This window comes from Triticum urartu, chromosome 3, assembly GCF_003073215.2.
Source record: "Triticum urartu cultivar G1812 chromosome 3, Tu2.1, whole genome shotgun sequence".
NCBI lineage: Eukaryota > Viridiplantae > Streptophyta > Magnoliopsida > Poales > Poaceae > Triticum > Triticum urartu.
This window is the reverse complement of record NC_053024.1, coordinates 516,002,666-516,025,997: the sequence shown is the minus strand read 5'-3', so window position 1 is coordinate 516,025,997 and position 23,332 is coordinate 516,002,666. Positions and strand designations below refer to the sequence as shown.

Below are 23,332 nucleotides of genomic sequence, written 5' to 3'. Positions count from 1 at the left end.
ACCGTAATTATAATTGTTTCATCCACATGCATGTGGGTTAGCTAGTTTCCCTTTACTAATTAACATTCTTGTGTTTCCAAGGTCCTGTGAACATTCCACCACCTATACTTGAAAATTTTTACGAGCATGAGGACGAGCAGAACCCATATACTCAGTGGCGCCTGGCAACTTATTCCGATGGATCACCTCTTCTTATCTGTATACAGGGCACTGTTGATGTTACTAAGGAAGCAGGTATTGCCTCGCGTGGTCGCACTCTCCGGACCTATTCCAACATCCATTGCAGGGTATTCGGGATGGATACTAGTGTACTAGCGCCAACACCTTCTCCCGGTTCAGTATTGAAAGTCTTGGAGGAAACTCGCTCTTCCTTGGACAAAACTATCCAATGATGGTGGAAGGCGATCCAGCTGCTGTTGACACAACTTTACTACCATTTATGAGAAGCAACTGTATCTATACCTCGAACATTACTATGCTTCCCTACTGTCCCAATATGGGTCCTGACATACGCCGCTTCAGCCTCGATGATCAGTCCTACATTGGTCTCGAGATTGACAGTAGCTTTCCCTTCCTAGAGAATCACTTCTGGTAGAGCTGAAGTTCATTTCATCGCTTTGTTATTTGTTGTGTGAGAAAACTTTACTAGAATGTTTTGTTGGAAATGATCTATAATCCAACGTGTACGCTCGTTGTTGTTGTGGGTTGATGACTTGTTGTATGTAATCAATGGTACATTTGCATATGCGTCCTCACACATGCTAGTGGTGTCCATATGAATAGTGCTAGTGATTTTAGTTGCAAAAATTAGATAGTGCTAGTGATTTTTAGCTGCATATTTTGACATCGCAATGTTACAAGGTTGACAAATGGCAATGTTACTAGATAAACAAATGTCAATCTTTCCAGTTTGACAAATGGCAACATACCCAAAATGACAGATATGCAAATCTTACCCAATTGTTTGTACGTGCTTGCACATGGGTCATGTATAACAACAGTTTGCGTTGAAGTGATGCACAAATCCTGCTCGACACATTTTCCCTTGGCTTCCTGGGGAAGCTGTCGGTTTGCATATGAATATTCTAACTGTAATGTTTGCGATGAGTGTTTCATATTTAAAAACCGTTTGATAAGTCTGTACATTAAGAGAGAAAAACGCAAGTTTGTTCAAACCATATCTTGCATTCAGTTACACTACGAATTTATATTCATATGATTGAGAATTCGAGATACAGTATTAAACCCCCAAAAAACTATTTCCAGCAGCGGCGGAGGCAGCGTGCCGTGTCGTCGTTGTCATTGTCGTCCTCCGGGACATCGTTGTTGAAGTCTTCAAGGCAGCACAAAATGTTCTTCACTTGTAAATCAAACATCATGTCGTCGCGCGATCGACGGGCAAGGCACGGGAGGACGGCAACTGGCGCCGCTGAGAGGTAGCGGTCGACGGCAGCGTCCCATGCCGTTGAGGGGCGCGAGCACACGGGCACGGTGGGTGCAGCCAAATGCACGGGGACCGGCGCCGCGGTGGGTGGAGGGGCGCGCACGGGCAGAGGCACGGGCGCGGCGGGTGCGCGTAGGCATGATAGATCTAAATAAGGTGATGACAAGGATCACGGAGCTTGAAGAAGAACTCAAGGAAACTCATGAAGATTATGAGGAGGAAATCGTCGTACTAGTGGAGAAGAATGACGACCTGACAAGGAAGCTAGGAGTATTCATGGGAGACCCCGCGCCAGGAGGATAAGATGACGGTTCCACTTGCCCGGAGAACTACATCATCATCAACGACACCGACTCGGACCCCGACGATAGCGATGATGACTATGTTGATGAAGCTGGAGCAGATATCATCGAGTCTTCGACCGATCAATATTTCTAGTCGACCACCATATCAGTAGTAGTATTCCACCATGTATGTAGTATAGTCCGAGCACTTCTGTAACGATAGTTCTAGACCGATTGTATGCCCTTGCTTGATTGATTTAGGATATGATTGTGTCTGTCTCATGTGCATATGGGTAGTGTTTTCTCACTAGACCCCATTCTATTCTATTCTCTTCCCTCTAAACCCTCAGATGCCTCCGAGACGTGACCCCGGATTTACCTTTCCACCGGAGCTCACTCAGTTGATCCAGCAGCAGAATACCCTGATGCAGTTGTTAGTTCAGAACCAAGGCAACAACAACAACCCACCACCACCACCACCACCCAGTTGACAACTTAGCCCGTTTTCTGAGGTTGCAGCCGCCGGTGTTTTCTAGTAGCACCGAGCCGATAGTAGTAGATGATTGGCTCCGCAAGATTGGAAGGGAGTTAACCACTGCAGGATGCACAGATGCTGAGAAGGTGCGTTTTTCCGCACACCAATTGGATGGACCAGCAGCCTCATGGTGGGAGAATTACACTGTCACCTATCCTATAGCCACCGTTACATGGGACCAGTTCCAGCAGGCTTTTTGCACAGCCCATGTATCCACAGGAGCTATGGCCATAAAGAAGCGTGAGTTTCGCAACTTACGCCAAGGAGGACGCACAGTTGGCCAGTATGTTGATGATTTTAGTAAGCTAGCATGTTATGCCCCAGATGATGTTGCTACCGATGCAACTAAGCAGGAGAAGTTTCTAGAAGGACTGAATGATGAGCTGAGCATGTAGTTGATGGTGGCAAATTTCAACAACTACCAGGAGCTAGTATATAGATCCCTCATGATTGAAGGAAAGCAGCAGCAGATTGATAACCGCAAGAGGAAGTATGGACAAGGGAGGTATAATTCTGGAGCTCAGCAGAGACCCCGTTTTACCCCGAACTCGGGAGTGAAGGAAATATGCCCTAGAGGCAATAATAATGTTATTATTTTATTTCCTTATATCATGATAAATGTTTATTATTCATGCTAGAATTGTATTATCCGGAAACATAATACTTGTGTGAATACATAGACAAACTAAACGTCACTAGTATGCCTCTACTTGACTAGCTCATTAATCAAAGATGGTTATGTTTCCTAACCATAGACATGTGTTGTCATTTGATTAACGGGATCACATTATTAGGAGAATGATGTGATTGACATGACCCATTCCATTAGCTTAGCACCCGATCATTTAGTATGTTGCTATTGCTTTCTTCATGACTTATACATGTTCCTATGACTATGAGATTATGCAACTCCCGTTTGCCGGAGGAACACTTTGTGTGCTACCAAACGTCACAACGTAACTGGGTGATTATAAAGGAGCTCTACAGGTGTCTCCAAAGGTAAATGTTGGGTTGGCATATTTCGAGATTAGGATTTGTCACTCCGATTGTCGGAGAGGTATCTCTGGGCCCTCTCGGTAATGCACATCACATAAGCCTTGCAAGCATTGCAACTAATGAGTTAGTTGCGAGATGATGTATTACGAAATGAGTAAAGAGACTTGCCGGTAACGAGATTGAACTAGGTATTGAGATACCGACGATCGAATCTCGGGCAAGTAACATACCGATGACAAAGGGAACAACGTATGTTGTTATGCGGTCTGACCGATAAAGATCTTTGTAGAATATGTGGGAGCCAATATGAGCATCCAGGTTCCGCTATTGGTTATTGACCGGAGACATGTCTCGATCATGTCTACATTGTTCTCGAACCCGTAGGGTCCGCACGCTTAAGGTTTCGATGACAGTTATATTATGAGTTTATGAGTTTTGATGTACCGAAGTTAGTTCGGAGTCCCGGATTTGATCACGGACATAACGAGGAGTCTCGAAATGGTCGAGACATAAATATTGATATATTGGACGGCTATATTCGGACACGGAAGTGTTCCGGGTGATTTCGGAGAAAACAGGAGTGTCGGAGGGTTACCATAACAACCCCGGGAGAAGTAATGGGCCATATGGGCCTTAGTGGAAAGAGAGAAGGGCAGCCAGGGTGGGCCGCGTGCCTCCTCCCCCCTTGGTCCAAATTGGACTAGGAGAGGGGGGCGGCGCCCCCCCCTTTCCTTCTCCCTCCCCACTTCCTTTCCCCCTCCTAGTAGGAGTCCTACTCCTACTAGGAGGAGGACTCCTCCTTGGCGCGCCAATAGGGCCGGCCGGCCTCCTCCCCTTGCTCCTTTATATACGGGGGCAGGGGGCACCCCTAGACACACAAGTTGATCCACGTGATCATTTTCTTAGCCGTGTGCGGTGCCCCCTTCCACCATAACCCTCGATAATATTGTAGCGGTGCTTAGGCGAAGCCCTGCGACGGTAGAACATCAAGATCGTCACCACGCCGTCGTGCTGACGGAACTCTTCCCCGACACTTTGCTGGATCGGAGTCCGGGGATCGTCATCGAGCTGAACATGTGCTAAAACTCGGAGGTGCCGTAGTTTCAGTGCTTGATCGGTCGGGCCGTGAAGACGTACGACTACATCAACCGCGTTGTGCTAATGCTTCCGCTGTCGGTCTACAAGGGTACGTAGATCACACTCTCCCCTCTTGTTGCTATGCATCACCATGATCTTGCGTGTGCGTAGGAATTTTTTTGAAATTACTACGTTCCCCGATAGGGAGTACTTGTACATAACCATGGAGGCCACACTCACAATGGAGGAAGTTCGCACAACCATAGTGGCTCCAAGAATGGTAATGGAGGAAGCAACGGACAGAACCGTTCCAACCCAGCAACGCCCGCCAAGAAAGATCTAAGCCACGTTACTTGCTACAAGTGCCAGAAGACCGGACATTACGCCAATGAATGTCTTGAAGCTAAGAATGGGAACGGCAATGGAAGCTCTGGGAAGAAGTCCAACCCTTTCAACAGGGGACAAGTAAACCATGTTAACATGGAGGAGATTGAAGCTGAGCCAGATGCAGTAATAGGTAAGTTTTTGGTTAAGTCATTTACTGCAGTCGTACTTTTCGATACTGGTGCATCGCATTCATACATATCAAGGGGATTTGTGGATAAGTATAAACTGCCCACCAATGTTCTTAGTACACCTATGTTAGTGAGCTCGCCAGGAGCAGAGTATATGGCAAGCCAAGGATGTTCTCAGATACCGTTGACCATAGGTAGGCGCGTTTTTTCCTCAGATCTGATAATTTTGGATTCGCAAGGTTTGGATGTGATTCTGGGTATGGATTGGCTATCAATGTATGGAGGAAACATCGATTGCACCAGTAAGTCTATTTTGCTCACCACCCCAGAAGGAAGAAGGATCAAGTATGTATCCCGGCATGCGCTGATTAGGACTCAAGTAAATTCCTTATCAGGAGTTGTATAGGAGGAAGTACCAGTGGTGAAGGATTTCCCGGATGTATTTCCAGAAGAGTTGCCAGGCATGCCACCGGATAGAGACATTGAGTTTTTTATTGAGCTTTTGCCAGCCACAGGGCCAATATCTAAGAGACCATATAGGATGCCCGCACAGGATTTAGAGGAAATTAAGAAGCAGATTAAGGAGTTACTGGATAAAGGATATATTCGCCCAAGCTCGTCACCTTGGGGATCACCAGTACTTCTAGTGGAGAAGAAGGATGGATCATTAAGGATGGTTGTTGATTATCGAGGATTGAATGAGGTGACGATCAAGAACAAATACCCACTGCCGATGATCAATGACTTGTTTGATCAGCTACAAGGAGCTAAGGTGTTTTCCAAGATCGATCTACGATTAGGGTACCACCAGTTGAAGATTCGGGAGCAGGATATACCTAAGACAGCTTTTACCACAAGGTACAGGCTATATGAGTATACCGTTATGTCATTTGGCCTGACTAACGCACCTGCCTATTTCATGAACATGATGAACAAGGTGTTTATGGAGTTTTTAGATAAGTTCGTTGTGGTGTTCATTGATGATATTCTGGTCTACTCGAAGAGTGAAGAGGAGCATAAGGAGCATTTGCGTTTGGTACTTGGGAAGCTCAGAGAACAACAGCTATACGCCAAGTTCAGCAAGTGTGAGTTTTGGTTGAAGGAAGTTCGATTCCTTGGACATGTTATATCCGGAGAAGGAATAGCGGTAGACCCCAAAAAAGTTGTCACCGTGACAAATTGGGAGGCACCCACGTCCGTTGGAGAGATCCGGAGTTTTCTTGGACTCGCAGGATACTTCCGGAGGTTCATTCAGAATTTCTCGAAGATTGCAAAGCCTATGACAAAGTTGTTTAAGAAGGACACCAAGTTCAAATGGACTGAGGAATGTGAGGCTAGTTTTCAGGAATTGAAGAAACGTTTGGTTACATCACCAGTGTTGATTCTGCCAGATCAACGCAAAGATTATGAAGTGTATTGCGACGCTTCTCGTGGAGGACTTGGAGCAGTGCTTATGCAGGAAGGAAGAGTTGTTTCATATGCCTCACGACAGCTTAAACCCCATTAGTTGAATTATGCTACCCATGATTTGGAGTTAGCAGTTGTAGTGCATGCGTTGAAGACTTGGAGACATTTTCTCATCGGAAATCATTGTGAGGTATACACGGATCACAAGAGTTTGAAGTATATCTTCACGCAGAAGGAGTTGAATCTCAGGCAGAGGAGATGGTTGGAACTCATAAAGGATTATGACATGAAGTTGCACTATCATCCCGGAAAGGCTAACGTAGTAGCCGATGCGTTGAGCCGCAAGAGTCATGTCAATACATTCATGACCAGAGAGTTACCCAAGGAATTAGCAAAAGACCTACGTGAGCTATGTTTGGAGATAGTTCCGAGAGGTTATGTAGCAGCTTTGGAGATTCAGTCTACTTTGATGGATAAGATCAGAGAAGCGGAGAAGACGGACAAGGAGATTGCCGAGATAAAGGAAAGGATGAGCAAAGGAAAGGCTAAAGGATTTCGTGAGGATGAGCACGATACCTTATGGTTCGAGGACCGCGTATATGTACCAAATGATCAGGAGATCAGGAAGATGATTTTGCAGGAGGCCCATGATTCACCATATTCGATTCACCCAGGAAATACCAAGATGTATCTGGATCTGAAGGATAGATTCTGGTGGACCAGAATGAAGAAGGATATTGCGGAGTATGTAGCAGTTTGTGATGTATGTCAGAGAGTGAAGGCAGAGCATCAGAAGCCAGCAGGATTGCTACAACCATTGCTGATACCCGAATGGAAGTGGGATAAGCTGGGCATGGATTTTATCATGGGATTGTTGGGGAACGTTGCAGAAAACAAAAAATTTCCTACTCGTTTCACCAAGATCATCTAGGAGTTCATCTAGCAACGAGTCATTGGATGCATCTACATACCTTTGTAGATCACGCACGGAAGCGTTCAAAGAACGGTGATGATGTAGTCGAACACGACGTGATCCAAATCACCGATGACCAAGCGCCGAACGGACAGCACCTCCGCGTTCAACACACGTACGGGACGGGGACGTCTCCTCCTTCTTGATCCAGCAAGGGGGGAGGAGAGGTTGATGAAGATCCAGCAGCACGACGGCGTGGTGGTGGATGCAGGGCGTCACAGTAGCAGGGCTTCGCCTATACTACGAGAGAGAGACGTAACGGGGAGAGAGGGAGGCGCCAAGGCTGGTGTATGAAGTCCCTCCTCTCCCCCACTATATATAGGAGGGCCAAGGGGGGGTGGTGCGCAGCCTAGGAGATCCAATCTCCTAGGTGCGGCGGCCAGGGGAAGGATTCCCTCCCCCCCAAGGCACCTCGGGGTGCCTTCCACTAGTGGGACTCCTCCCCCATGGAAACCCTAGGCGCATGGGCCTAGTGGGGCTGGTGCCCTTGGCCCATGTAGGCCAAGGAGCACCCCCTACAGCCCATGTGGCCCCCCCGGGACAGGTGGCCCCACCCGGTGGGCCCCCGGGACCCCTCCGGTGGTCCCGGTACAATACCGATAACCCCGAAACTTGTCCCGATGGCCGAAACAGCATTTCCTATATATAATTCTTTACCTCCGGACCATTCCGGAACTCCTCGTGATGTCCGGGATCTCATCCGGGACTCCGAACAACATTCGGGTTTCTGCATATACATATCTTCATAACCCTAGCGTCACCGAACCTTAAGTGTGTAGACCCTACGGGTTCGGGAGACAAGCAGACATGACCGAGACGATCTCCGGTCAATAACCAACAGCGGGATCTGGATACCCATGTTGGCTCCCACATGCTCCACGATGATCTCATCAGATGAACCACGATGTCAAGGATTCAATCAACCCCGTATGCAATTCCCTTTGTCAATCGATATGTTACTTGCCCGAGATTCGATCGTCGGTATCCCAATACCTCGTTCAATCTCATTACCGGCAAGTCACTTTACTCGTACCGTAATGCATGATCTCGTGACCAGACACTTGGTCACTTTGAGCTCATTATGATGATGCATTACCGAGTGGGCCCAGTGATACCTCTCCGTCATACGGAGTGACAAATCCCAGTCTTGATCCATGTTAACCCAACAGACACTTTGGGAGATACCCGTAGTCTACCTTTATAGTCACCCAATTACGTTGTGACATTTGGTATACCCAAAGCACTCCTACGGTATCCGGGAGTTACATGATCTCATGGTCTAAGGAAAAGATACTTTGACATTGGAAAACTCTAGCAAACGAACTATACGATCTTGTGCTATGTTTAGGATTGGGTCTTGTCCATCACATCATTCTCCTAATGATGTGATCTCGTTATCAATGAAATCCAATGTCCATAGTCAGGAAGCCATGACTATCTGTTGATCAACGAGCTAGTCAACTAGAGGCTTACTAGGGACATGTTGGTGTCTGTTATTCACACATGTATTACGATTTCCGGATAACACAATTATAGCATGAATAAAGACAATTATCATGAACAAGGAAATATAATAATAATGCTTTTATTATTGCCTCTAGGGCATATTTCCAACAGGGATTACCTAGGCCTCGTTCAGGCTATGACTCGATATGGGTTGTAGTCGATCGTTTGACGAAAGTAGCTCATTTCATCCCAGTGAAGACCACGTACACCAGTGCTAAGTTGGCAAAGATATACATGACCAGGATCGTATGTTTGCATGGAGTTCCGAGGACAATTGTATCAGATAGAGGAACCCAGTTTACCTCAAAGTTCTGGAATCAGTTGCATGAAACTTTGGGAACCAGGCTAGAGTTCAGTACAACTTTTCACCCGCAGACGGATGGACAGACTAAGAGAGTCAATCAGATTCTGGAGGGCATGTTGAGAGCTTGTGCACTAGATTATGGATTTAGTTGGGACGATAATTTGCCTTACGCAGAGTTCTCTTACAAAAACAGTTACCAAGCCATCTTGAAGATGGCCCCTTTTGAAGCATTGTACGGAAGGAGGTGCAGAACACCGTTGTTGTGGGATGAAGTTGGAGACCGACAGTTGTTTGGACCAGATTTGATTAAAGAGTCTGAAAAGAAGGTTAAACTGATTCGTGATAGACTCAAGGTAGCCCAGTCCAGGCAGAAGAGCTATGCGGATTCTAAACGCAAGGAGACAGTTTACGAAGTTGGAGACAGTGTATCTTCGTGTATCACCACTCCGAGGAGTTAAGCACTTTGGAGTTAAGAGAAAGTTAGCACCACGTTTTGTGGGACCATACAAAGTTTTGGAACGTATGGAAGAAGTTGCTTACAAGTTGGAATTGCCCGAAGGATTGTCAGGAGTTCACGATGTGTTCCACGTTTCTCAGTTGAAGAAGTGCCACGCAGAGATGGTTGATATCCCTCTGAGAGATACAGTGCCACTGGAAGCGATACAGTTGGATAGCGATTTGACCTACGAGGAAAAGCTAGTCAAGATTCTTGATTTTGCCAGCCGAGTTACACGCAGCAAAGTTATCAAGTTTTGCAAGGTTCAGTGGAGCCACCATACTGAAGATGAAGCCACATGGGAACGCGAGGAAGACTTATGGAAAAATCATCCTCACCTATTTTCTAGCCAACCCGAATCTTGAGGGCGAGATTCATCTTAAGGGGGATAGGTTTGTAACATCCCAAATTTTCAATTTGGAATGTTATACATTAGATCATCATTGCATATCATATTTTATTGTATTTTGGCTTGATCCTAGAAATTCTACGCAACTCAAGGACCTACGGAGAGAGTTGGGGATTTCATTATTTTCATATTTGAGTTTTTCTCGAATTTTGAAAAGAGGATCGTTTGATTTTAATTATTTTATCTTCGAATATTTCTTTTATAAAAATAAAAGAGAGAGGATAAAATGACTTCCTCAAAATAAAGAAATATTGGAGATTTAATGTTAAAATCAAATATGAGTTTTATTCAGATTTTTATCGCTATTTTATTTGAATTAGGAAAAATATACGTTTTTCAAAATTGCATTAGAGTCCCATATAAATGTTCACCTTGTTCAGTAGATTTTTAGAGGACGGGAAAAATTTATTTCAAGATTTTTGAAGTCCGTTTAGTATTTCTTTTATTTGTTTTTCTTCGTGGAATAATTAAAAAAAGTTACCGACCTACCAGGCCGTGTCCGCCTGGGACACCGATCCGGCCGGCCCTTTAATAGGCGAGGGGCCCGAGCCGCCAAACCCTAGCCAGCCCAGCTACGCACCCCGCCGCCGTCGCCAACCCCGCCGCCGCCCACCGCCGCCCGATGCCGCCTCGCCGCCGGAGCACGCCGTCGCCGCCTCGTCGCCCGACGCCACCGCCCCGCCGGACTACGCCGCCGCCATCCCGTTCCACGAGGTAGCCACCATTTTTTATAAAACCGATAGGTTTTATTTCGTAAACCCTAGATCTGTTTTTTCAGATCTGGTTCGTTTTTTCGGTTTAGTTATTTAGCGGACATTCGTCCGGACGTTCGTTTTAATGAACGGTGAAAACGTTCGTTCGTTAGTCTGTTCATTAGTTTTTCTTTTTCTCAGATTTTTCGCGATTATTCTCGATCGCGATTTCTGATCCGATTTTCGTTTTAGTTTATCTTTTTGCTTGTTTATCGGAATCAGGCGATTCAAGCGCCTAGAGTTTTGTCTCAAAGCCCTCTTTCTGTTTAACCAACTTAAACAAGTTTTTGCCACTATAAAATTTGACTTTAGTCCAGATTAGTAAACGAAGCTTGTTTCTTTCGCAGTTTGAGTTTCGTTGCTTCGTTTGATTTGATTCTTTTTGCAAACCGAAGTCCTTAAGTTGAACTTTCTGGTTAGATCTTCTTATTTGAGTTTACCCGTGCCCCTTTCTTGATTGCTTATTGTATGCTTGTTTGATTGCGATAGAGTACCCGGAGTGCGAAGCGTGCTACTACGAGTCTCTAGGTTTCACGGATCATCAGCAAGGCAAGTAACACTTTGATCATACCTCTTTACTACCCATTTTTATTGCATTATACCAATCCTCAAAAACTTGCATGGTTAGGATCTGAATAAATTGTGGGTTGGGAAGTAGATGAGGTAGAACCTATTCACCTGTTTATTATCAAACCCTTGGGAGTTACTTCTATGTTATGCTTATATTGCCATGCTATGCTCGTAGATGTGGATTGGGTTTGAGAGTATCCATGACAGATGTGAGTTGTTAATTAATGTTAACTTAAGGTGGCAACTTTAATGCACATCTGGGTGGATTGAGGCACCTAGGGAACCCAGTGATTGCTTGTATTTTTGGAAATCCCGGGGTACCGTGTGATTCTCCTATGGTTAGGCTCAAAGGGATCATAAGATTATTCATGCTAGAAACTTCCGTGTGCAGCCACATGCCAATATGGGCTCTGGCATAGTTGAGTAAGTTGTGGGAAATCTTTTCATGATGGACTAGCAGATGTAGGGGATTGTAGATGTACAGGTCTATCTATCGGTTAAGGGGACCTCTTCGGAAAGACTGTGTCTCGGTCATCCGTTTCTCAAACATCATGTAGTGCGAGAAATCCAACGGAGGAGATCGAGTCTTGTGCGGAAAAGTGCACAAACCTCTGCAGAGTGTACAAACTAATCATGGTTAGCCGCGTCCCCGGTTATGGACATCTTGAGTATCTAGTTCTTGGATTATCATGTGGATCTCATCACTCTTAATATAATTTTGATTGGGTTATTAGTTACTTTTAATTGGGATTGAGAGGGGGTTTACCTTCTCAATGTTTTTCAACCAACTTTGTAGTTAAATAAAATATATTTCTTTGCAGTAGGGAAAAATTGGCTTTTCGCAAAACATTAACCATACAGCCTCCATCAGCCATATATGCATGTAGTGATAGCATTATTCTGTTCATTACTCTCTTGTGTTACATTGCCAGCATATTCCATGTGCTGACCCGTTTCAGGCTGCAACGTATCATGTTGCAGACTTTTCAAACGACGAGTAAGGAGCCTTAGGTCGTGATCTTTCACTCAGTGATGCCGTTGGAGTTGATGGGCTCACTTTATCTTCCAAGCCTTCCGCTGTTTTCGTATTAGATGGCCTTAAGCCATATTTATTGTAATAAGTTCTCTTTTGAGACATTCGATATAATAAATGTGTGATTGCTACTCTGTTATAAATCTTCAGATACTGTGCGTGTCAGCATTACCGATCCAGTGATGACACTGATGCACAGAGATCAGACTGTTTAGGTCTAGTCGCTACACCTTTATGGGAGTAATACCCCAATAGTAAGAGGAAGAGCATCCCTTATCAAAGAGATCTCAACTCTTCTCAACTTGCCATGCACCTATATGAGCCTTGGAGATTAACCAGAGATTATTTCACCCGCAAAAAAACCAGAGATTATTGATTATATGGGCGTGAACCCATCTATAAACCAACATTCTTGAGTACAGTGAGCAAAGTGAGTAGACGAGACAAGTTCAACACCCCTCTACATTCTACACTTTTGGTATGCATATTTTGGTCTGCTGTGGGTCCACTGCTTGTGTTAAAAAGACCCAAAAGTTCTGTTTTGGGGTTTTAGCTAGAGAAAAATTCACTCTACGTCACTAAACTTTGGTCCATGTATACGATTTTGTGTACGTATTTGCTGACTTGGCCGAGTTAGCGGCCGCCAGCTCGCTTTAACCGCCACCTGATCGTGCCTTCGGTGAATACTAATCCATCCAGGGTTTTTTTGCAAAAACAGCATGACCATTAAACCAGCCCCGGTCCAACTCGGCGCCTCCTGCTCAACTCGGCGCCGCCCCCGGTCCTCCTTGTTCCGCCGCCTGGAGTGCAACAGAAGCAAGAAGGCAGCGGGCATCATAAATGGCACGCACGAGGCAGATACGCTCCTCCTCCCTCAGTCTTCCTCCTCTCTCTCTACCCGTGTCTGCGCCATTAAGGAACCCAGCGTCAGTCAGAGCTCCATCGGGTGACTAGCGGCCGGAGCCCGGACGGCCCTGCCTGCCATTACTCCCTCCAGTGCGCGCCTAGGCCGGCAAAGCAGGGTGTGCGAGCGAGCCATCACTGCGTTCCACTGCTGCTCGCCCCTCCTCCTTGGCGTCTTCCATTCCACCTAATGTGCTGTGCCTCTTGCTCACGGTCCCGCCTCCGCCTGCCAGAGGAAGCGTCGTCTCTCAGGACAGACACGCTCGCCCAGCCACGTCATCGTCGTCCGCGAAATTCGATCTCCCACCCACCTCTCCATCTCCCACCTCACCGTCGCAAACCAAAGCGAACAACTGCTCGATTGCTTAGCAAGGCAGCCATGGGTTTCCTCCACCTGTTCGCCTCCCACGCGGTGTTCCTCTTCCTCTCCTCCTCGTTGGTGTTTCTTCATGGCACCGCCGCGGATCAGGAGGAGGCTCTGCGGACCTACATTGTCCAGCTGCACCCACGCGGATCTTCGAGCACGACTGGCACCTCGCCTTCATCGTTAAATCCTTGCCTTCCTCAGTGGAGCAAGATGCAAAGCGCCAGTGGAAGCCGTCGTCAAGGCTGTTGTACTCTTACCACACCGTGTTCGACGGCTTTGCGGCGCGGCTCACGGTCGGCGAAGCGGCAGCTCTGCGGGCGCTGCAGGGCGTCGCGTCGGTGCGCGAGGACCGCCGGGTCGAGCTGCACACCACGTACTCGTACCGGTTCCTCAGCCTTAACGTGTGCCCGACCGAGGCGTGGGCACGCGCGCGGTATGGCCGCGGTGTGGTCGGCGGGGTGCTCGACACTGGCGTGTGGCCGGAGAGCCCAAGCTTCGACGACCGCGGGATGCCGCCGGTGCCGGATCGGTGGCCGGGCGTGTGCTAGACCGGGGAGCGGTTCAACGCGACGAACTGCAACTAGAAGCTCGTCGGCGTGCGGTTCTACTCCAAGGGCCACCGCGCCAACTACCCGACAGACCCGTCGGACGCCGCAGCGCGCGCGGGAGTACGCTTCGCCGCGGGACGCGCACGGGCACGGGACTAACATGGCGTCGACGACCGTGGGGGCCGCCGTGGCCGGAGCCGGTGTTCTCGGCGCCGGGGCTGGGGAGGCGCGCGGCGTGGCTTCCGGCGCACACGTCGCCGCGTACAAGGTCTGCTGGTTCAACGGATGCTTCAGCTCTGATATCCTCGCCGGGATGGACGACGCGGTGCGTGGCGGCGTCGACGTGTTGTCGCTCTCCCTCGGCGGCTTCCCCATCCCGCTCTTCGAGGTCAGGCTGACTTCGAGGACAGCATCGCCATCGGCAGCTTCCGTGCCACGGTGCGCGGCGTCTTCGTCGTGAGCGCCGCCGGTAACAACGGGCCGTAGCCGAGCTCCGTGGCCAACGAAGCGCCCTGGATGCTCACCGCCGGCGCCCCCGGGGTTAACATCATCGCGGCGTGGCCGGGCAGCGTGAGCCCATCGGGGCTAGACGGCGACGAGTGACGGTCCAACTTCACGGTGCTGTCGGGGGCGTTGATAGCATGCCCGCACGCGAGCGGCATCGCGGCGCTGGTCAGGTCAGCGCACCCTTCATGGAGCCCGGCGATGGTGCGGTCGGCGATCATGAAGACGGCCGACGTGACGGACCGGCAGGGCAAGCCGATAACTGACGGCGGGGAGCGCGCCGACGCGTTCGCCATGGGGAAGGACAGTGCGGAGGGGTACCTGGTGTGGAAACAGCGGAGCGCGGGGCAGGGGAGGCGGTGCATGGTGAGTAGCCCCATTGCCGTGACCTGGCCCGTGGACTAGAGGGACGTGCAGTGGCTGATCAGCGGCTTGCTGGAAGGACGTGCAGTGGCTGATTCTTCTCTCCAGTTTAATGGTCACGGCGTTTTTGCAAAAAAAACCCCTTGGATGGACTAGTATTCACCGAAGGCACGACCAGGTGGCGGTCAAAGTGAGCTGGCGGCCAAGTCAGCAAATACGTACACAAAATCGTATACATGGACCAAAGTGAACCCCTAGCGCAAGTATTTAGACCGTAGTTCGGGTATTTTGAAATAGTAGTACTAATGTGTCATCCGGCTCAAGTTTAGTGACCTACAGTGAATTTTTCTCTTTTAGCTATGTTTTTTTCATAGTAATATGTGTCTCATTTATATCATAAGGACCATGGTACAACTCACGCACATATCAACGTGGGAAAACTGAAAAGAAAGCCGAAAGATAGTCTTTGCACAAATGAACACCAGCCAAGAAGTAAAATTACAAACAAGAATGAACAATCCTCCGAGCTCTACACCGACATTCGTCACCTGCCTTCTGGCACCACCACAACGGCCATCAAAGAAAAAAATGACAAATCACCTCCACACCCGAACTCGATGCGGCTCCATTACTGATATACAGTTTTGTAGACATCTAAGGTGGCTCGCCAAAAATGAGATTATTGCGTTGAACGAAGGGCAAAACCCCATACGGCTAAGACGTCCGCGAGCCGCCTTTTCTTTTCTTCGGAGGAAAGAAAAGCGAACCGTGTACACAGTCAAATCGTACGATTCTTTAGCTATATGTTTTGGTCGAGATGATCCTGGAGCTCCAAGGTCGTGTACATAACCTGAGCAAACTACGGTATGTGTAATAAGTTCAAAAAGAAAAGAAAAAGAGACTACGGTATGTGTAAATTGCGGCAAAGATCGGCTGCTGTCGCCGAAGAGCAGGCCGCGGGACTGCCGCGTGTGTCTTGGCAGCGGGCGTGCGGCTGCGGCTGTACCGCTGGAATGCTGACGCTGATAGACGCACACAGGCAGCATCGGAGCAGCGGGTACCCGTAACCCTGGCTGACCTCATTCACAGCGGTCCACCTGCCCCTTTCCCCCTCCATGGCCGCCGCCGCCGCCTCTCGCGCCGCCGGCCGCCTCCTTTCCCCCCGTCTCCTCATCGCCTCGCGCCATCTCCAAGCAAGTACGCGCGCTCTCCCCCTCTTCTCATCGTTTCCTAACTAATCTCCATTAGCGTCACCCTCACTCATGCGGGATTGCCTCCCATGCCCGGCGGCCCGCAGGTGCCTCGGAGGGATCGGCGAGGGATGCGTCCACGAGCTTCATCCACCCCGCCGCCGTCGTCCACCCCGACGCCGCCATCGGCCAGGTGAAGACTCCCGCCTGCGCTCCATACACGCACACGGCACACACACGCACTCACCGATCGCTCCCTCCCATCTCTCGCAGCTTTTGCTTCGGGGATGGCTGACTGAGTTTCTGGATACTCGTAGTGGTGCACGCATTACTTACTTCAGTATTACTCTCCGACCATCCCACCCATGGAGCCGGCGTGCCTGGGCTGTTGGATCTGGCCCATGCGGCACTCGTGTTTACCTGTGCCTTCTGAATTCAGTGCTCCATAATTACTTTCTGTTTCTGTGGAAATATGCTGCCCTCTGGGATCTTCAGGCTGTTGGCATGCATTCTCTAGTTTGGAGTTGTATGGTAGAAAATCAGTGTTTTTTATGTGCTCTGAACTATTTTGTAGGGTGTCACAATAGGCCCATTTTGCACCGTGGGGGCTTCAGCGAGGATCGGTGATGCTTGTCAGTTACATACAGGGAGTCATGTCACGGGACACACCGAGCTAGGAGAAGGATGTGTTGTTCACACGTATGATGACATCTCTCCCTATTTTCTGTTCCGGCTTTTCTCTCTTTTGGTAATACATAAAGGCTTGCATTGTATGATTTGAAAATTCAAATTGGCATGAAACTAGAAATAGACGCGAGAAAGAACCTGTAAGTTTGTTCCAAGATAAAGTACAAGCAAAAGTAAGTTTAGGTTGCTGTGGCCATGACTTGAATAACATCACTAGGTGCTGGTGGAGGTCGGTACTGGACTACTGGTACTCTGGTTGTATATTGTTTCAGTAGGGATTCAGAAATACTTCACATCACATCTGCAAAAGGTTTCTTGTGGTGGAACCAGCCCACACCCAATCTCAAGACCTGCCGTCTCTCTGTACTGTTTTTCTCCAAAAGAAAGAGATGTACTTCACATCTCTTTTTAGGTTCTTGATCAGGGTTTATTAGTTTAGAAAAGGAATGTTCTCACCATATGAAGCACTTAGTTTTTTGTCAACAGTTACGCCATAGCCAGCAGCACTCAAGTCTGAAATTTGCAAAGTTCCAGGATAGTCCATGTTGCAAATTCGATGATATGTGAAAATATGACATATCACTATATCAGTAACATACTTTTACCCCTATTCATACTGTGGAATTTAGTTTCTGGCAGTGGTGCTATTCTTGGTGCAGATCTACCTGGACGAACAATTATTGGGGAAAATAATGTAATTGGGAACTATGCTGTGGTTGGTGTTAAGTGCCAAGATCTCAAATATAAGGTTAGCAGTAACTTGACTTTGGTGTAATGATGTCACATAGTGCAGTGTATGATTAGCGTTTCCCGTTCATGCAATCTTATTCAAGACAACTACTTTTGTGCTTATTGTTTGTCAATCATTTTTTTGCTGACACACAAACACTTACATTCAGAATGACGAGCATTTCATTTGGTTACTTGAAATCTTATGCTTTGTGCAGAACATTAACGCCCTTCTCCTCCTGTTCAGCCAGGAGATGAATGCTTTCTACGCATTGGTAACAACAATGAGATCAGAGAGTACTGCTCTATTCACCGATCTTCTAAACCTTGTGACTGCACGGTATTCAGGTTCCCTATGATTCAAATATATTTGCTGAGCTCATTTCTCCCTTTTTACGAGCAAGCATTTTTTTATAGGTTATTGGTGACAATAATCTCATAATGGGGTCCTGCCATGTAGCACATGACTGCAAGATTGGCAGCAATAACATCTTTGCTAATAATACTCTATTTGGTGGCCATGTTATTGTTGAAGTGAGTAATCATTTTACTGTGATAACCTCCACATTTTCTTAGTCGAGAGCCCATTTCTGCATCGTTAAGATTTTATTGTTTCAGGACTGCACTCATACTGCTGGGGCTGTCGTTGTCCATCAATTTTGTCACATTGGATCATTCTCATTTCTAGGCGGAGGCTCTGTGGTATGTTTGGTCTGCAAAGTATAAATATTCATGTGCTTTAGGTGTTCCCTTGTATTGGAATAATTCTTATGGAAAGAGTTCATATCGAGGTCATGTGGTTTAGTTGTTGATCAGTCCTCTCTCCATTACCCACGGCCAAATTGTGCTAATAGATAATGCAAATAGTAAATACAAAACGAGATATGCGAGCTAAAGTCAGAGAATCAGTGTACATGTTACACTTTACCTGATGTTGCTTTTCTAGGCACAGGTGCATGATCATACAAAATTATGAAGTACTCCCTCCGTTCCTAAATATAAGTCTTTTTAGACATTTCAAATGGACAACAACATATGGATGTATGTAGACATATTTTAGAGTGTAGATTCACTCATTTTATTCCGTATGTAGTCACTTGTTGGAATCTCTAGAAAGACTTATATTTGGGAACGGAGGGAGTATTATTTCTGCATGGAGGCACTCATGTCAAATGTCATTTAGCGTGATACAACCTCATCTATCTGCCAGCAGGGCCTAATCGCTGAGGTGGAAGTGGGGCTCTGTGGATTTCTGGATATTTGATTAGCTCATTGCTTAATTGGAATTGATGCACCTATTCTGTTTTATGTAGAGAGCAACCCTAATAATTAAACGGCCTTAGAACTGTTGTTACCACCACCTTTAAGTTGTAAGCAATTCACAATGTTTAAACTTTGAATATTTTGTCTGTTGATTATGGATTCATTCATTTCTCTTTAAATCAGGTTGCACAAGATGTTCCAAGATACACAATGGTTGCAGGTGATAGAGCAGAGCTTCGTGGTCTGAATCTTGAAGGTCTCAGGCGCAACGGTTTCTCAGACCAAGAGGTTTGCTCATATTACTAAAATTTAGAGCCCTTATTGATATCACCTGCAGTGCTTGTCTTTCGTCGTTTGATACTTGAATCAAAGAGAGTACCTAGAATAGTACTAGTCACTTCTCATCTCCCATTTACTGATATGGGTAAGTGTATAGACATATGATGCCATTTATTGCGAATTCACAGTAAACTATTTCAATGCGTTACTGGGAGGATATTTTTTGTGACATATGCATCATCTGATAATTTCACCCATTAAAACTAGTCATAGATTTTGCTAGTAGTCACGAAGAATTATGATGTGAAAATCATCATTACTAGTACGTCTGTTCTTGAATACTTAGCATATTTACAAGGTCACACATACTAAGCAATCACAATTTAGGTATACATGGTTAGAATGTCCTTCCACAATAATATTCCTAAATAGGAGCAATAAGGCAATGCAAGCAGAGGGCCATGAGTAGAGTTGTATAGGTCATTAGGCCATACATGCATTAGGAAGCGGAGACTATCATGTATTTCTCTACACAGAAATCTTAGTCAAAAGTGCCAAGCATTCATAAACAAAGGGTGTAGGATTTATTTTTCAAAACTACCACCATAAGCATGAACTGTCGTTACTTTCTGCACCATTTTCTTAAGGACTCCTGGAGGGTTTGATTTTAGTTCCTAAACACTACTAGCTAAATGTTTGCACTCAAGTAAATTATCTTTCTCTCATAAGATTGTTATGGATTCTTCATAACATCAAAGGTACGGAGCCTAAGGAAAGCATATAGGAAAGTATTTATGCCAGCCAGTAGTTCCCAGAGTAACTTTGAAGACCGACTCGCTGAACTGGTAAGCACGGTTGTTCTTTTTTTCTGTGTTACTTGCATAGTTGCATTTTCTTTCTTCCGTGCATTTATACCATTCCATAATAACAGGAACGGGAAATTGAGCTATTGGAATCTCCCTCTGTATCCTATATGGTGGAATCTATTCGCACCTCATTTGACCAAGGACGTCGTGGAATTTGCAAATTCAGAAGTTGGAACATCTCATAAGTTGTAAGTTACCAAGCTCATCTGTGCACTGATTGAGTTGCAGGATAGCATCGTTGGGAATATATGAGCTCATTTTATTTCTAGATCTACCAAAGAGATAAGCCAAATCCGTATTAAGCAGAGACTTTTCCAGGAAGGTGGATCACAATTCACAGTGAGCATATTGAAAATGCCCCAGAAGTTGTTTTCTGGCATCACTATATTTCTGGGATCTATATTTGCTGGCTATTATATTGATTTTAGTTTGTTATTTCTGTGCCAATGTTGATTGTATTATCTGCTTTATTGTAAGGCCTAAATTGTTTTTTTTTCTTTTCTGTTTGCAGACAGCCCACCTGACTCTATGGAATGCTCAGTTTCAATTCTCGTTGTTCTTCTATACCCGATGCATGGATACACCTTACAGACAGCGAGTGACCTAGTGCCAGTCAATCCAGATGAAACCTGGGTTGTGGACAAGATGATTGTCGCACCGATTATAGGGAAGTTTTTTGTAATACCTATACTAGTTTTCTTGCCTCCTGGATGTACAATCCTTGTACTATAGCTCATAGTTGTAAGCTACAATTCGACATGGCCTTTATTTTGTTCAGAGATGTCTTTGGATCTCAGGCTCGAAGCTGTAAGATCTGGATGCCGTTATTGTGGAGATGCACATAGTCACTGTTTGTATCTGCTGTGAGTTTGTGATTCGGCCTTCTGCACTCGAGTAGTTCACGCTAGTTTTGAAACAAATTCGAACGACCGTCAGAAAGATTCAACCATGTCCATGGTGGAAGGAGTTCAAGTCTTCCAGGGCATGTATGTGTAAGGCAGCCAATGAAGGAATCATTCCCATGCAATCCACCTAGTAATCCAACAAGGGTGCCCGAGAAATCCGTCTGAAGGCTCAGAGCATCGTTAGTAGTTTGTGTTATTCTGTAAGTATACAACTATTCATATAATTAACCAACAACCTATCATATACTCCCCCCGTTCCGAATTGCTTGTCTTAGATTTGTCTAGATACGGAGGTATCTAGCACTAAAATGAGTCTAAATACATCCGTATCTAGACAAATCCAAGACAAGTAATTTGGAATGGAGGGAGTACAACTCTAATGAAACGTGTCTAAATTGTTCGGTAGGAGGTGAGGGAAGCTATAAGTTTGCTCTTCTTTTGCATCTTGAGACTTCGGCCAGGATTATTAGCTTCTCTACTCTTTCTCTCTTTATTTATTTTCTTGCCATATCATTATGTGTCTTATGTGACTAATTTACTACTAACAACTAGTATTATTATCGAAGTTCAAACAAAAAACTAGTATTATTATGTATAAATGTTGAAGATGCCCCTCTTAAGCCGAAGGGAACAAAGTGTGTAGCATCTTCCGGAACCCTACAATACAAAATGCGATACTTCGAAGGCGATTCTGCGTGGATCGGTGCATGCGAATTCTGGAAAAAGGACAACAAATATGTTAACTTTTAATATAAATCGGTTATTTGTCAACAACAGTTGCTGTGGTGTAGTGGTTATCACGTCAGTCTTACACACTGAAGGTCTCCAGTTCGATCCTGGGCAGCAACAATTTTTGGCTCTTTTTTTATCAACGTATCCCTATTTTTCTCGATCATGGGCGGCAACATTTTCTCCCCTTCTTTTATATCAACGTATCCCTATTTTGTATACTTGGAAAAGAGGCCATTTTTCTCCAATCCAACGAAGCTCATTCCGTACTCCCATGTTCTATGTTAAATCTGAATCACTCATAGAATACCAAAGAAATAAACCATTGCAACATATAGCATCTTTGGATGGCGTGGAGGGATGAGTGAAGCTGTGGTACATGCACTTAGATTCTAGGCATTATAAAAAAGCAATATCCTTTGGTTGGTTATAGAATATTTTGTAGGCAATTAATCACCTGACCAAGTCGTTAAACATTCACACTGACGCACATGAAAATGACCATCTATTTGTCTTCCTTATCTTAGTTCACCAAACAGTTCAGTCTATGTTAACATTCGGGAATCTTTGTCACTTATTCTTCCGTGCTTCTTAGCAACCATATTTTACTTGATATATGTTACTTAACTTCCACTGAGTGATAGCCCTCTACACATATTCTAATTTTTGATAGTGAGTGACTGAGTATAGCAGTTCTGCAATGCAGCTCAAAAAAAGAAAAACAGTTCTGCAATGACCTTTATCACAGTTACATACTCCCACTGTAAACTGTATAACAGTTTTGTAATGACCTGTACAGGCATGCGCCTCTTGGTCCTGGGTGATCTTTGGCTCAACCATAGCACATATAGATAATAGGGAGATAATATCCTACTTTTTACGAACTTTGTGAGCTTTGACCCATTTGTGAACCACATTATCAAGTTACCGAAACCATCAAACCAAACATAGTACAGCAAGTTTTTTTTTATAAACTCTCCTCAACCATAGCACACATAGATAATAGGGAGATAATGTCCTACTTTTTACGAACTTTGTGAGCTTTGACCCATTTGTGAACCACATTATCAAGTTACCGAAACCATCAAACCAAACATAGTACAGCAAGTTTTTTTTTATAAACTCTCCTCTGTGCCTGTGCATGCTACCTTAATGTTCACCCGAGTAAATGCGAGAACACATATTAACAAGTAATCCCTTTGTTTATAAATATAAGATGTTTTGGATATTTCAATATGGACTACATACAGACTAAAATGAGTGAAAAATAACAGTATATACATCTGATTCTGAAAAAAAGTTAGAACATCTTACATTTATAAACGGAGGGAGTAGCAAATAGAAGGTAAACAACAAGACATAATGACCTTATCTCATAGCCAAAGATGCTTAAGTAAACAATTCTACATCTATAAAGAACTACATTTATATATATTCTCTTCTTGCTCATTAATGAAATGCAAGTGGCTTTGTATGAAACTCAATGGTGATCCATAATGCTGAATAACCATACTTGTTCAGTTTTTTTTTGCAAGGACCATACTTCTTCAATTGTTAATACAAGTCCACACAAACCTCAAGTCTGGTGAAGTGCTTGCTAAGTGCTAACGTAGACCATGTTGTTTTTGTGCACCCGGGATCACATACTCTCTATTTCTTAGAATGAAGTAAGATTCAAAGCCAACCTTGCCTAGTTTC

The 23,332-nt window shown here is 45.5% G+C and overlaps 1 protein-coding gene, 1 non-coding gene and 1 pseudogene across 3 annotated transcripts; all 3 read left to right on the top strand.

Annotated features, from left to right (window-relative positions):
* Nucleotides 1-13,020: 13,020 nt before the first annotated feature.
* On the top strand, nucleotides 13,021-14,722 carry LOC125546917 (annotated as a pseudogene).
* A 1,260-nt stretch (nucleotides 14,723-15,982) lies between these two features.
* LOC125544732 (probable acyl-[acyl-carrier-protein]--UDP-N-acetylglucosamine O-acyltransferase, mitochondrial) lies at nucleotides 15,983-20,859 on the top strand. 2 transcript variants are annotated; one of them, XM_048708477.1, is made up of 11 exons: nucleotides 15,985-16,183; nucleotides 16,284-16,369; nucleotides 16,751-16,875; nucleotides 17,503-17,611; nucleotides 17,840-17,932; nucleotides 18,010-18,126; nucleotides 18,211-18,294; nucleotides 19,039-19,143; nucleotides 19,893-19,979; nucleotides 20,066-20,188; nucleotides 20,512-20,859. In XM_048708477.1, exons 1-10 carry the CDS (start codon nucleotides 16,102-16,104, stop codon nucleotides 20,183-20,185), a joined length of 1,008 nt encoding a protein of 335 aa, XP_048564434.1. In that variant the 5' UTR covers nucleotides 15,985-16,101; the 3' UTR covers nucleotides 20,186-20,188; nucleotides 20,512-20,859. The 2 variants fall into 2 exon arrangements, with proteins under 2 accessions (XP_048564435.1, XP_048564434.1); XM_048708478.1 differs by lacking the exons at nucleotides 20,066-20,188; nucleotides 20,512-20,859 and having other exon boundaries at nucleotides 15,983-16,183; nucleotides 19,864-19,913.
* Nucleotides 20,860-21,681: 822 nt separating this feature from the next.
* TRNAV-UAC lies at nucleotides 21,682-21,754 on the top strand. Its single transcript has one exon. It is a non-coding gene; the product is annotated as a tRNA-Val (tRNA).
* The last annotated feature ends 1,578 nt before the right edge of the window (nucleotides 21,755-23,332 follow it).

What these genes read in the sequence shown, in the direction of transcription:
- LOC125544732 (XM_048708477.1), top strand. Translation starts at nt 16,102, where the DNA reads ATGGCCGCCGCCGCCGCCTCTCGCGCCGCCGGCCGCCTCCTTTCCCCC. An exon ending in GAAGGATGTGTTGTTCACAC is followed by an intron (nt 16,876 to 17,502) that starts GTATGATGACAT and finishes AGTTTCTGGCAG; the next exon opens with TGGTGCTATTCTTGGTGCAG. An exon ending in GTGGCCATGTTATTGTTGAA is followed by an intron (nt 18,127 to 18,210) that starts GTGAGTAATCAT and finishes TTATTGTTTCAG; the next exon opens with GACTGCACTCATACTGCTGG.